The sequence below is a fragment of the Bacillus rossius genome, assembly GCF_032445375.1.
Source record: "Bacillus rossius redtenbacheri isolate Brsri chromosome 9 unlocalized genomic scaffold, Brsri_v3 Brsri_v3_scf9_1, whole genome shotgun sequence".
NCBI classification, from domain to species: domain Eukaryota; kingdom Metazoa; phylum Arthropoda; class Insecta; order Phasmatodea; family Bacillidae; genus Bacillus; species Bacillus rossius.
The window spans coordinates 3674560-3690014 of record NW_026962012.1 but is presented as its reverse complement, the minus strand read 5'-3'; the positions used below and the strand labels follow the sequence as shown (position 1 = coordinate 3690014).

General features: G+C 35.1%; 1 protein-coding gene across 3 annotated transcripts in view; it reads left to right on the top strand.

Annotated features, from left to right (window-relative positions):
- LOC134542729 (eukaryotic translation initiation factor 5A) overlaps positions 1-15455 on the top strand; it is a 48247-nt gene that overhangs the window by 11650 nt on the left and 21142 nt on the right. For all 3 annotated transcript variants that reach the window (XM_063387221.1, XM_063387222.1, XM_063387223.1), the window contains exons 2-3: positions 12503-12639; positions 14298-14465. In XM_063387221.1, coding sequence (XP_063243291.1) covers positions 12532-12639; positions 14298-14465 — 276 coding nt within the window. In that variant the 5' untranslated portion in view covers positions 12503-12531. The remainder of the gene's footprint in view (positions 1-12502; positions 12640-14297; positions 14466-15455) is intronic.

The following is a 15455-nucleotide window of genomic DNA, read 5'->3' as shown; positions in this document are numbered from 1 at the left end:
CACACTGCCAGCCTTAATAGGCACTCGATAATGCACGTACATAATAAAATATACCCAAAGAGACATGGGATGTATACAACTTAAAATAATTATAATGGAAGATCCAATGAAACCCCACACAAGTATTATATGGACAATATAAAAATTAAGGAAACTAAACATGTAAAATAATATAACACATAACCAGTTTATTCAGCTAGGATAAATACAAAAAAAGAAGCTGCACTGATAGTTGCAGAAAACAACACAAATAATAGAAAATTCTCCATTATGTCCACAGCCCTCAATGATATCATTGTTTGTGGTTATATAATATGTTTGTTATAGTATGACCAACAACACTATCCATAAAATAGTGGTTATCTTGGTTTCTGTAGTTCAGTTTCAATTTTTTTAAATTAATTAATTAATATTAAGGTTTGTTGTGAAAGTTGAGTGTATGTATATTAGTTCGAGCCTAGAGTCACTGGTTTGCTAGCTTTATGGCTGACAAGTGCTAAAGGATCTCGTAAATTGTACTCAGCATTTTTCTCTGCTTAAACGACTCTTTGTTTATTCAGGAAATAGTCTGGACATTGTCTGCTAGATATATAAACTGTCTGATTGCTTTTCTGTAACTTCATATGAAATAAAATGTTTAAAAAAAATCTGTTATGATACAGTGATAAAGTTCAATTTATTAGAGCTGAAGAATGTGTCATAATTATATATTACATATCGTACACCGAGAATAATAGGGCCACATCTCAAAAAAACTAAATTTTACAGGAGAGTGAATAATTGAAAGTTTATTCTTAGCCTCAGCAATCAGGAAGTGCATAATGTCGGTACTGTTTCTATGGCACAAGTCAAAATATGGCCATGGTGTATTCCAACCTACCGTCAGCTGTACGAATAATAAGGCTGCATGTCAACATGTGGCTGTATTATTCTGATTTCTGTTTTACAAATTTAAAATGTAATGACATATCTCATCTCAGGTGAATATTTATTGTACTACATATATGGCCTTGTTATACCGAATAGATATAGCCATAGACATTACAAATAAACAAAAATACAAAAAAAAAATTTTTTTTTTTGAGATGTGGCCCTATTATTCTCGGTGTGCGATATAATGGCCACTAGATATTTGAAATCTGAGGGAAAACATAACATCACAGATTGATTTGTCAAGCACCACAAGGTAGGGGTATATTGGTTAGGAGGCTGCCGCTGGGTGTATATTGTAACATTGTAACTAAAAACATTAGTAGTATAGTAATTTTATTGTCCACGTCGACTACAAAATATACAATTATATTGTACATGTAGTATAGGACTCGTCAAGAATATTAAACATTATGAGTACACATTTAAGTGGTACTTAAACAAATATAATAGTAAAAAACTTGACTATTTGCCACACTCATTTGCTTCTCCCTGCTAGTACGCCTTTTGCTTGTCACAAGAAGAAAACCTGTTATAGTTTCATTAGTGTCACTGTTTACATCTAACCATTTTGGCCAGTTTTTGTTATGTATTTTCCATACACACACATGCACACAAATAATTTGTTGGGGGGGGGGGGGGGGGGGTTCAAAGTTCTCTTTGCTTCTGTCTTTGTGAACCAATTATTTACTCTTTTTTGTTTGCCAAGGTATGAAGTTACTTTACAAACTAATTGCTAAATTATTTGAAGTAGTTTGGTCATAGATTTGATTTGGTGCTTGTTCATCTACATTAATTTATTTCTGTAAACATGCAGCTGCACTTTTTTAGCATTAAACACAATGCAACATAAAAATAAAACAAAATCAAATAAAATACTATTTCTTTAATAATAGCTATTTGCTTCATTTATTGCCTGCCTGCTTGCTTGAACTCAAAAAGTGTAGAAAGAATTACACTGAGAGAAATATTTTGGTGCCCATGTGTTCAGCCAAAGTTTATATTTCACTATCCCGCGAGACAGCAGCAAGTCTGGTTGGTTGGGTCCAGGCTGATGCTTAGTATGATGTCATCCATGGCAGACATAGTATTCGGTGAATACAGGATATACATTAAAAGGCTAATCTTCCGTAATAGGAAATATTATATTTGGGCTTCTGTTATCTCATTAGAATAGAAACTTGTCTTCTAAATTAAATACATTTTTATTTTATAACTCAGAAATGTTGTTAGTCCCTGCTTACTAATGTCCTAAGCCTTTTATGTAAACAGTGTGGCCAATGTTTTTTTTTTTTACACTGTACAGTAGAGCACCCCTCAACCGTAATTCCCACAAACGGAACTCCCGATATCCGGAACTAATTTTCCAAAAAATATTAAAACATTACACAACACCTCCAAAACATTTCCGCACTGGAATGAGACGTTTTTGCTTTTGCCTGGCTGTATATGTCTTGTAGGCACGCGCGCGTGCACACATCTGTCAGAGAGCTAATTATAGCCAGTCTTTTCCGCGCATTGCGTAAATACACCGCTGGTTTTCGCGTCGGACGTGAATTACTAGAAAGAGGTTTATGCTATAAGTAGTTTTATTGTTTCACTATGTCAAGTAAATGGAAAATTCCAGTCGGCCCGAGACTATGTACACCGACTCCCACTACACACGCTGACACACGTGATAGCGAGTAACATTTACTTCCAACGTGCTATGCTTTCAGTTTATAGACAATAATTTAGTGTACAAATATGTATAATGTACATATTTATACGTTAATATATATTTAAACAGTCTATATTTACCTGTATTTATCTATCTGTGTTTTTCAACGAGATGCTTGAAGTGTTATTCTTGTGGATGTGAAATGTAAACTGCGTGGCAGTAACTATACACTCCAGGAAGTGTGAATCACTAGCACGTCAACACAGAAGTAACACAACACTGTAGCTGTAGGCCTACTACCTCCCCCGAACCCTCTTCTTCGTCCTCTTCGTTCACGCACGCACTCACCCACAGAGATAAGAAACACATGCCTGCCAGCTTGCTAGAATGAAGGTCATTCAACCTGCCCGGAGGCCGGCCCTACCGCAACTCCCCTTACCCGGAATTTTCCCATAACCGGAATAGACCTCCCCCCAATGATTCCGGTTGAGGGGTGCTCTACTGTATTTAATTTTAGAATATTTGATTTGAAAATTTACTTATATCTACTTTAAATATCTGTTTTTAGACAAATCTATATAAATAAAAATTTAAATGTTTGTTTGTACAAAAATACCCAAAAATTCTTCACCTATTGCATTGAAATTTTGGCACATTGTTGCATTTATATACGTGTGTGTTTTTATATACTAAAAAAATTAATAAGAGCGCATGTAACTCAATATATGTGGTAGAAGTGAAAATTCTTCAGCAATTCAGACCTCATTTTGTAAGTGCTCTCTTTATATCTCTTTGGCATCAGAAAAGTTTCAAAACAATGTTTCACGAAAATTTTGCATTTTGATTAAAATTTCACTCTCTTATGCCGAAAGAAGTACCGCTTCAAAAATTGGGAAATTATTTATATTAGAAATGTGTGCTTTCTCCTTTATTTTCCATTTAACCAGACTGAGTCACAGCAATGCATAGACAGAGGTGTATATAGTAATAAAAATGTAAATGTTTCTTTGTTCAAAATCTGAAATTTCTTCGTCTGCTTTGAAATTTTGATTCAGCGTTGCTTTTGAATACAATGGTGTTTTTTTTTTATATATATATATCACTGTGTTGCACCTGTGACAGGTATAAAGATAAAAATAAAAATACATATGTATTACCTCGTTTAGGGTAAAATTTCAATCCGGATCGAACCTGGAGTGGAGTGAGGAATCTAGATGGAAATTTTACTTAAAACACTTTGTTGTGGACTGAAGTTGGAGTGAAGTACTCCACTTGTTTAGGTGGACTGGACTGAAGAATCCGGATTGAGATTTTACTTTAAACAGAGACTGGAGTGAAAAGAAAACACGCACGAGCAAGCCGCCACCATATTGCATGGTTTGTTATTGGTCTCGTTGCATTTCAGGCATAATTTGTGAAAAAGCCAAAAAAAAAAAAAAAAGAGCAGAGGAATGTGTGGACAGAGATGGAAGTGGAGTTATTGTTGGACGTAATGATTGAAAAACATATTTTAAGATTGCTGAATGGAAAAAAGTATAGGAAAGGTGAGATATTTGAGTTGTTGAAGGCAGAAATGGACAGTGCGGGGTTCAAAAGAACAACAGATCAGTTCTCTGCTTTGCCATTGATTAGATCGCACCACAACATTTTCAGTCCATGTTGACTCCAATTTCGATCTTGTTTACATTTCAATCTGGATTGTGATATTTACCATAAACACATTTCGTCAGTCTATGTTCGTTACACATTCACTCAGAGTTCACTCCACTCCAGGTTCAATCCGGATTGAAATTTTACCCTAAACGAGGTATTTGAATGAATGAATGAATGAATGAATGTGTTCATCTTCTGTTTTGTAAAGATTATATAGACATAGAAGGATAGGGAGATAGCTTTGAGATATAGATATTCTTTATATTTGTGTACCTACTTCAAATTACAAAAATAAATAAATTGTGTGCTTTTTTCTGTTCCATTTAACCAGACAGCCACAGCAATGTGCTCCTGATACAGCTAGTTATAAATATAAAAAAATTAACAGGAGCAGTATCTTTATTAAAATGGTAGTCAAGTAGCATACTTCCATGGTTGGAAAACAAATTTTAATTAACATTAGACTTATGGGAAAAATTTTTGATTAGCACACTGTTTTGCTGGAAAGAGTAGGGTGTTACTTAGAGGGGTGGATGTACTGGTATTATGTGTATCCAAGCATTTTCTCCCTTAGTCTATCTTCATAAAGATTATTTCAAATTACCCTAAAGGATAGTTAAAAAATTGTTACCTGTTCAAATTTCTGTCTCTTCGCTATATGTTTTAAACCTGCTAAATATTATCCACTGTATTGTGCGTCATGATCCTAATTTTGATTCCTGATAGTCCTGCATAACGAGGTTTAATTTTATTTTACTTAAAACATAAAGTTGACCAATAATGTCATATCTAAACTGCCAAGCTTTTCCAACTAGCAATAAATTTGCTTCAAAATTATCTTTGGTGGTGATAGAGGTACTTCATGTGTTTTATTTTTTTATTTACATATTGTCAGATGCACATCAACATCCATAGTTTGTGTGGGAGGGGTTTTGAGTGAATTCAGTCTTAAACAACGCATGGTAAATTTTCACTTTCGATGAAGTTTATCAATAAAATAAAAACTGGGTTGTGTCTGAAAACATGTTCATCACACAAAGTGTTATTTCTTTTATGTAATGTTATCTATGGACATAACTTAAAAAGGTGGATATTATTTTGGTGCATGTGCAGGTATAGGCGAGTCTATAGAGTCGCTGGTATGCCTCACATGGCGTGCTAGTGCTAAAGTAACTCGCAGATAATACTCGCTACTATGCCCTGCTTTACATTACATTGTGTTAAAGCAGGTACATACCTTGTATCCGAGACAGTTTATAGCAGTTGTTCTTCCCCCCTCCCCCTACCACTTTCTAAGAACAGTACAGTATAACTGGATGAAAATTTTTTCTATATGCTAATAGTGCTGTCTCTGCCAGAAATGGACAATGTGACAGTATCCAGTAGTTGTCCTGGAAAATGAGTTTAGGTCATTCAGTGAATAAGGGATTCAAAAAGTATTTTTTTTTTCTGATTTGGTTCATTTAATGTTCTACTAGTAAAGGTTAGGCATTAGATAAAAGTTTTGTGCATCACAAACTGCCTGCCTGTCAGGTGTGTCAGTCTGTTAGCGGTCCTGCCTACGAGGAAACTGGTTGCTGAAATGGAATTTACTTGTTGAATTATATTAGGTGCAATTTTGTCACTCTTCTTTATATTTCAGTGAAAACCCTTCAATCTGGCTTGTTTGGGACCCTGGCCATACCAGATTGGCAATTTCATCAGATTATCTAACCTTAGGTCCTGCCCAATTCTAGAAACGGACAGTGCAAAGTTTTTTTTTTCTTTCTTAAAGTGGCATTTATACGAAAATTGATAATTGAAGTAATTTTACTAAGTACATGTCTTAAGAATGAAATTACACCACTTTGGACTGTATTAAACAAACAAATAATTGAGCATGGTTAACAATTAAGTTTTAGTCAAATGTGTGTGCAAAATAAATTTTTCAGAGATCTCCAATGTAAAATTTGATCACGTTTTTATTGAAATAGATATTTAAGTACGTAAACATCTATCAATTAAAAAATTCCCGTACAAAAGCAAATATGATCATTAATAGTGACCAAATGAAATAGTATTAACATGAAATTTCATGTAGCTCTTAGTAAGTGTAAAGATAAGAATATTTTATGTCTTTTTATTGCAAAAATATTTAGTTTCATAACTGAGTAAAACCCCAAATTGGTGTGGAGGGTGGGGGGTGGCGCATGCACCAAGATTATTTTCTGTTTCGTACAAACCTGAAAAATATTTCACGAGAGAGAGAAAATCAGTGGAATGGAGTCTTAGGAATAAATAAGACCTCTCTAGGTGTAAAAGAAACCATAACTCTTGTGTGTGCTGCATTGCATTTTGAGCATGCCTCGTGTGGTTATCTGCAACTCGAGTATCCTTGCGTGTGGGAATGGAAGGATAAGTGAGATAATCTGAGCGACTATCAAAAGACTTTAATTTGTCTGTAATTGAGTAAGTGCCCTTAATTCCTTAAAATTGGTTAATAAAGAGATACCGTGGAAGTAATGGATAAATAAGGGTATTTTAATGTTCTTTTGTATCCAACTCTGCAGCAAATAACGCTTTGGCATACACAGTAGAATTTGCTAATTTCATGCCAGATGATCAGATTTTATGATTCTGAATTTATCATACAGTAGAGTCCCGCTAATCCGAACCCCACTAATCCGAAAATCCGCCTAATCCGAACAGGGCTAGGACAAAAAAAAATTTTTATAATATTTGAGAAAAGTAAAGGAAAACAAGTTTTTTCAAGAAATGTTGTACGTTTATTAATATGTACATAAGATAGGATTACGTAGATACATAGTACTTAAATACATATGTACATATTAAAATGTTTTGATTTTACTTACATACTATATATAGAATTCATGTTCTGTACAGGATTTACACAAAACAAAACGTAAAAAAGCGAACCATTATTAAGAGTCAAACTCAGTAATCTTCAATTGACGCAATGCACTAAATCGGCTTGAAGATGCAATGTTTCGCCAACGCCACATAAACAAAACATCTGGTGGGGTTGCATCGGCATGTTGCTCGACGTAGCGCAAAGTCAGATCAAGGGCACTGGCTGCGGCAGTGTGAGAAACATCAGTCGGCGCGTCCCCTTCCTCCTCACCGTCGTCTGCATCGAGATCAGTTGATGTTCCCTGCACAGCAGCTATGATATCTTCATCTGTGTATTCCTCGTGGTCACAGTCGTCAATGTCAATGGTTGTCCACTTTTCAAAGCACTCTTCTGCATTTTCGCAACCTGGTACATATTTGACATATCAGACACTAGATACGCCTCAAAAAGACAATATATGGCATTATATGACAAAATCCCGCCTAATCCGGATTTTCGCTAATCCGAACAGGGTTCGGTCCCAATTAGTTCGGATTAGCAGGATTCTACTGTATTTTGGATTTCCTTTAAACAAAAAGGGTGTATGTTACTGTCTTAATTTAAACATAGTTTTCAATTATGTTAAAGCTACAAATTTCATATACACTATGCTTGGGTTAGATATGTGTTAGAGTTAATTCTGGTCAAAAGGAGATTATCAGCCGGAATTGTACTAACCAACAAATTATATTTTGTGCATCAACTATTTAACATTGTTATTTTCTTAAGACATTTTCAGATATTACAAATAGTTTCCTAGCTTTTGATGGTGATGAAGGTAATAAGTCTTAATTTTTTATTGCTCAAGAGTGTATAAACTATGTTTCAAGAATCTGTACTGGATTTTTAATGCTAAAAATGCAGTGTGAAAACTAATTCCAGAAACAGCCTACTACTCAACCGCCCTCAGAGTATTATTAAATACTTCTTAACAGACACTATGATGCCTTGAGCAGTTTTCAAATCTCATAGTTTTTTCTGAAGCTCTGTGGGATGTGCCGTATGTGTGCCCAGGTAAGCAGAGGCCTTAACTGTCGGCATAGTGAGAGTAGAGAACATTGCTATAAGTGGAAAAAAAAGTTATATTAGTTTCGGTTTCTGACGTTTTCATCTGTGGGAATGAACTTTTCACAATGTTTTGTTTAGAAGCAATATTTTGAAGTATCAGTATGGTTGTACAGTATGTAATAAAAATTAAGATGTGTAAAACATTAAAACATATCTCAGTGAAAGGCTGGGTGTACAGGTAAGCAGGCCCACTTAAACTCTTTTAAGTAAAATGACCTAATAATTAACTATAAAAGTTGGAAATTTTTCAGAAACAATGTTTCTGTGGAGTTTTAAATTGTATGTGAGTCTTTGTAATACTGTAGGTATATGCTTGTGTATGATAAATATGCACTTAGCTTAAAATAGGTGGATATTAGTTTGGTGCATGTGCAGGTATAGGCGAGTCTATAGAGTCGCTGGTATGCCTCGCATGGTGTGCTAGTGCTAAAGTAACTCGCAGATAATACTCGCTACTATGCCCTGCTTTACATTACATTGTGTTAAAGCAGGTACCTTGTATCCGAGACAGCTTCTTGATTTTGAAATGGTTATGTATTTAATTTAATATTTAAAATGCTTCTAACTTCTAGACAAATAATTTGGCATCACCTGTTAACGGGATGGGAGTTGGCTTTGGTAAGAAAATTTCTCACATTTCTTAGGATCCTGTTTTAAATCCAGTCTAGTCTTCCAGATTTTTTGGAATCACAGTATATTTTTCAGAAATCATTCCAGGCATGTGCTCACATGTTCCTTTATATTTATGCCATGGATGGTTAATTCTAACCAGTTATCCTGAAGTTATTTGTTCAGGGGGATAGGGTAGTCTATCAGAGTTCCTGCAGACTGGGGAAATCTGGAAAACTCTGAGAATGAAATAGGTGTCTTAAACCCCGTGGGAAACACGGGAAAATGTTTAAATACAATTACAATCAGTAATTTTAATACTATACAGTAATTTAATGTATTAAATTCCTAATATTATAAAGAAAAGTTTGTGTGTATGTTTGTTACTCCTTGATGTATGAAATTCATCCCTATTAGAGTTAAAAACTATCATAGGTCATAGATATACAAACAGTGAGTGTGACACTTCTCTATGTCCGCTACACGATCAAACATATAGTAATATTTGGAAACTTCCTATCCTTATCCTTTGTGGGACCCATCTGCTTAGTGGAGCTTGCGGCGGCTAGCAAACTAATGGCACTAATAACAGCTTATATCTGAACTTAGTCAATAGATGGCATTGCCTTTTATTTTCAACGCGCTATCGTTAGTTGCGTCCGTCACGACTTGCCTAAGGTTTGTGAAAGTTTTGCGAGTGTGTGTGTTTGTTACTTCTTCACGCTGTGTTAGCACATATGCTACTTTTTATCCCGAAAATTTGGCTGTTCTGTGGGATGATCGTCGTTAAAACACGACTGCCTAACATTTGATGTAGAAATTCATTCATACCCGTTTTAACAAACTAAATACCTTCATCCAGGAAAATAAGAAGGTTCCTACAGGGTTAGTACTATCACTTAATATATGTAAGGGTATCAATAAGAAAAATTTTGATCAAGTACCTGGTGAAGAGACCATCTACACATCTATTGACACAGTTATGACAAATGATAATGCAACTACATACCCTCTTAAGTTTTTAAACTCATTATAGTTATCAGGGGTGCCATCCCATAAGCTGGAGCTAAAGGTCGGTGTGCCTGTCATACTGATGTGTAACCTGGAAGCACCAAGGTTGTGCAATGGCACTAGGTTATGCATCAGAGCTGAATAGTCATATTGTGCAGGCCACCATTATCACCGGAAAAGCCAAAGCAGAAATGGCATTGAGACTACGTATTCCCGTTATCCCTACAAATTTACCTTTCCAGTTCAAATGCTGACAGTTATCTTTGAAAGTGCATTTTCAATTACTTTTAACAAAAGTCAAGGGCAAACACTAAAAGTGGCAGGAATACATCTAGGCACCCCATGTTTATTGCACAGACAGATTATATGTGGGCTTCTCATGTGTATCGAGAGCCAAAAATATCTACATGTATGCAGAAACTAAAAAAATTAATCTCAAAAAATTGTTTACAGAGGTGTATTGCAGTAAATATTTGGTTCTCAAAACACCCCGAAATTATTAAGTCTTTTAACCCTGTGTTGAGGCCCTGTCTCATACAGAAACATTAGTATCACTTGACAATGTGTGAGAAAAGTCTTCCAATAAAGCTGTTTTGATAACTGAATTTTTTTCGTCTAAGGGGGGATTTATTTTTTTTATTAGTTTTATCATGAAAGACTGTAATATATGCAACAGCTAATCTTAGTGTGATAATAGTCAAAACTCTAAAGTACAACAAATAATAAAATGTGGTTAAGTGCGAGTCAGACTCAAGGTAAGCGATGCATAGTGTGGTGGTACGGATCACTTTTGGTGCGCAAGTGACTCGCTCTTGACCGATATTTTTAGTTAAATTTAACTGTTATAAACTTTAGGTGAAACCGCGGGGCGCAGCTAGTAGAACATATTTTAATACATAGTTAATTCATGTGCTATTCATAATTAAACATGAGAGATACAACTGTGTATTAATTTGAAGTGGAATCAAACATCTAAAGTCTTGAGCCTGATCAAAATCAATAATTGATATAGACAATATTTTATGGTTTAACTATAAGGCCTATTTCATTTTTAAAACAGATTTTGGTGTTTTTATTTTTTATGAAATCTGTTAATTAAAAATGATAAGCAACTGAACATTTAAATGTTCCATGATACTAATTTTTCCAAGTTGACATTTTGACAGGATATATGATGGATGCACTTTTATAATATAATGATTTGTAAAAAGCATGTCTAATTATTCAGACCCAAATAAAATTAATCTAAGTTTTTTTGTGTTTGAAAAATCAGTAAACTAATTGCAGTTGCAAGATAGAAGTAAACTTTTTCCAATTATTATTTTTACATTAAATGCAACTTACTGTTCAATAAATAACTTTAATTGAATTCAATATTTTATAGGTTTTGTATTTTTCATTGGAGTTAAGTTTCAATTAAATCACCACGATGTCTGTTTACAAATCAGTAAGTATTTGAAGTCCACAATTGTCACTCCTGGAGCTAGGTTCAACAGTGGTTTGCACCTGTCTGCACAGTCTCGTGCCACTCTCTCACACACAAGCGTGCGCGTGCGGGGGTTTCTGTCGCCCCGCTTGCCGAACTCGCACTTCACGTAGTTCACCTATTGGAACTCCTGCGGAGGCCAGCGTCACCACTTTTATACCGATTGGCCGTCTTTCTGGAACTGCGTGCATCATCCCGGGTCGACCCGGCGCTCAAAGCATCCAGGACAGCAATGCGTTATTCACGCCACACTATGCAGCGGTATCAGTAAGCCTGCTGAATCCCCAGGCCCAGGTGGCGAGGTTGTGTCGCCCTAATCCCCAAAAGTATGTGCTTGCTGTAGGTGACCGAACAGGGCCGCCAAGCCTTGAAGCCTTCCCTCCCGCGTTCGTAACAGTGATTAGTATTGTATTATTTTTGTGTATTTTGTCAGACTGGGTGAAAATGTTAGATGGGACAGAAGTATCGGGAAAATTAGCTCGTGCAAGAGTGAGGAAACAAACCCATCTCATGGTTGCTGGGTGGTCACATCAATAACCTCTCACTAAGGTATTCTGGGTTGAAAGGCAATTTGTTTTTATTTGCAAGTGAGCAATGGTGGATGTTGCCTTGGGCCGTTGGGTTTTTGGAAGTTGTTAACAATTTTTTCACCAGTGCGTTCTTTTGTTATTTTTTTTTTTTTTAATTTTGCATGCCACCAACAGCTGAGGGCTTTAGCAGTGGGTTATGTCACTTGTCAGGTTTCAATGAGCCGTTTAATATTATTTCTTTCATTAATTGGTTACCTGTCTGTAGTGATAAGAACAAGACTTAATTTAGGCAAACAAAAAAACACATTTGTTTGATATTGAGTTAGCTAGTTTTTGTGAGAAAAGTGTTTTCTAGTGAAGTGCACAGACATTTAAAATTAAATTAGTTGAAACTATAGCATTTACAGTTATAATATGTATGTGCATGTGTTTAATATAATTATGTCTGTGTGTTTAAAGTAATAATTATAGTCTGATAAATTTTTGGAATTCTTTATTCTGGGTACAAATATCCATAAGTATTGTTACTTTTAATAATGTTAACTATTTGTACACTTCTGTTTAATAATGCTAGTAAAACCTATTTTATTATTAATAATGTGCTGTGTTTTGATGTATATGAATTTTTCCAGCAAGTTAAAAAAAAATTTTGTTTTTGTTTTCAGACCTTTATTTCAAACTACGTTCTTCCAAAATGGCTGACATTGAGGATACTCACTTTGAGACCGGAGACTCTGGTGCTTCCGACACCTACCCCATGCAATGTTCTGCTCTTCGTAAGAACGGTTTCGTTATGCTCAAGGTACTTATTCTTGTCTACAAGTTTCATAACTAGGTTTGTTTTGAATATGTACATTGAACCACAGCAGGTAAAGTATTTTAGGTGGAGAGGTGAAGGGAGCCATAAAATTTTTCATTCTCTTCCACAGTACTTGTGAATATTTATCATCTTAATGCATAGTTTCATTCATTTGAAGAATTTTTTTTTTAATATTAATTCTCGAATGAGAAATAAATGTATTTTTAAATTGGAAGGGCTTCTGAGGTAAAAACTTGTAAATTATTTCAAACTTTATAACAAAAAATTCACTTGTGTAGTTTTAATGTTACCATACTTATTTCTCATTGGCTGAATGGACTAGGTTTGGGTGGTGCCGATGTTGGGATGGGTAGCCTCGGCCTCTCGACATAGCCTTCACACCAACACCTCCGCCCCTCGCCTTATGGGGCCAAGCCATCTCCCGTCTGATTTTGCCCCACGTGGAGCATATGCTGGCCTGCAAGTGTTTAGGGAAATGTGTGTAATAAATCAAGCCATGCCAGATCATCCAGGGGTATGCACCCACCATCTCAGATTTGGAACATGGTATCTTCAGGCAAATATAGGAGCCCATATTTATCATTTTTGGAATATTGGCTCAAGTATAATCTTTACAATCTTGGGCTTGGTACCATTAGAAAGAGCACAAAATTTGCTACAAAATTGTGAATTTTTACCTTCTCACTCTCCCCCATCTAAAGAAATGTTTTCGTGGATAGAATTTTTGTTAACTGTACATACATACATTACATAAGTTTATATAAATAAAATTACAGAATTACAGTAGTCGAAGTTAGTCTTGCAAGCTGTGCTCATGAAAATTGCTTTTTTTTTATTTTTTTTATTTTTTTATTTATTTAAAATATTAGTGTTGTATGTACCTGAAGTAGGCCTACTTTAAGTTCATCAATGTAATCTATAAGAAGCTGATTCCATTTTTACCATTTTGATGTAATTTTTTCTCACTCATGGATATTAGTTTATAATGCATCCTTCCAACCCGAGTCAAGTTCCGTGACATCAACAGTGCAAAATGTTGACTAATGGCACCCAACATGTATCTTCCTGGCCATAATTTCAATGTTCTGGCCAGTAAAATAATTAGCTGGCCAGTGAGGATGCATAAACTTAATCATTGCATCTCCATTTTCTTTTTCAAGCACTAACCACTAACCAATATAATACTTATCATAACCTGTACATACGTACAAATTTTTGGATGAATTGGCATGGAATGACCCTGAAGCGAAATCTTTGGCTCAACTGGCACATTTATTGTTTATAATAATTTTCATGTAGGAATGTAATATTTACTTTTTTTATTAATACATTTTATAACCGTTTTTGTCAAGCTGCAAATGGGCTGACTGCAGTTTTCCTTCATATGTGGTTTTGAACTGCTATAAGTCAACTAATGTGCCAGAACACAGTTGTATGTAATATTGACAGTATTTAATTTTAAAAAGGAGGCTTTCATATCTACTCATGGAGAGAACCTAGAAATGTCAGTGAACTTTGATTCTGACATTTTATAGGTAATCATATACATAAACAGTAATTAGCTTCTTAAGGCAAATTAGAATAACACTTTAACTAGTTGTGTCAGTATTTTGCTTGAAGAGTTACTGTTTTTCTTTCAGTCCCGCCCATGCAAAATTGTGGAAATGTCTACCTCTAAGACCGGCAAGCATGGACATGCCAAAGTTCACCTTGTTGGAATAGATATCTTCTCTGCCAAGAAGTATGAAGATATTTGCCCTTCAACTCATAATATGGATGTGCCTTTTGTTAAACGTGAAGATTATCAGGTAAAAATATTTGGATTTAGTAGTCTTAAGATTTCAAAATACTAACTAGTGTACCAAAGAAATAGTTGTTAATGCTATGATTACTTTGAAATACTAGCAACATGTAGGACGAACAAAGAAAGTTTTGCCAATGCTTGAATGTGATTCTGTGGCTAACTACAGAGGTTTTTGGTTGGTTTTAGTTGTAAGCACCAAAGGTGCTGGATTGTGTTGATCTGCCTATGAAATGCCTTGTTTTAGTAATACACCCACCTCTCAAAGTAACGCTGTTATTCTTTCCTGAATGGTGCTGAACAAAATTTACTTACTATTGCTAACAACATTTCTGAGGTACAAAATAATAATGTTATTAGATCAAAAGAGATAAATGTTTATTTAGGTAAGAACCTGTTTATGTAATATCTGGCACTTGTGTACTAAGGGCGGTATTTATATTCACGTCTTGAGCAATTCCTTCGTCAAGAAATTCTTATATGCATTCTTATTTAACATTTGTGTGCCATAGAGGTTGCTTGAGATGATCTCAAGTGATCGCAAACAAGACAATCTTGATGAAGACCATCTTATGATAGTCACATATTTCTTATTTATGAGAGGGCATTCTCCTGTCTCATAGTCGTTGCTTGAGAACACCATCGTAGAAGCATGTTTCATAGTCGCTGAGACCGTGCTTAAGAACACGAATAAGATCGTCTTTGCCAAGACCACTGCAGGCATGTCTCAAGCAATTGCTTGTTCTGATCGCAATGTATAAAATGGCGGATTCTCGTGAACCTCGTTTTTTTAAACTTAAATAAATCCTGTATGAAGTGCTGAAGCAATTTTATATGTATTTTAAATGAGTTTAGTGTTTGTTTGTGACCAGTGGTTACATTTTCAAGTGCTAAACAGACGTTTATTTACGTATCGATTACAGAACGAGTACAATGGATGTGGAAAACGATGCGTTTAATGATGGTTGATGGTACATATCACAATCAGAAAATTTAA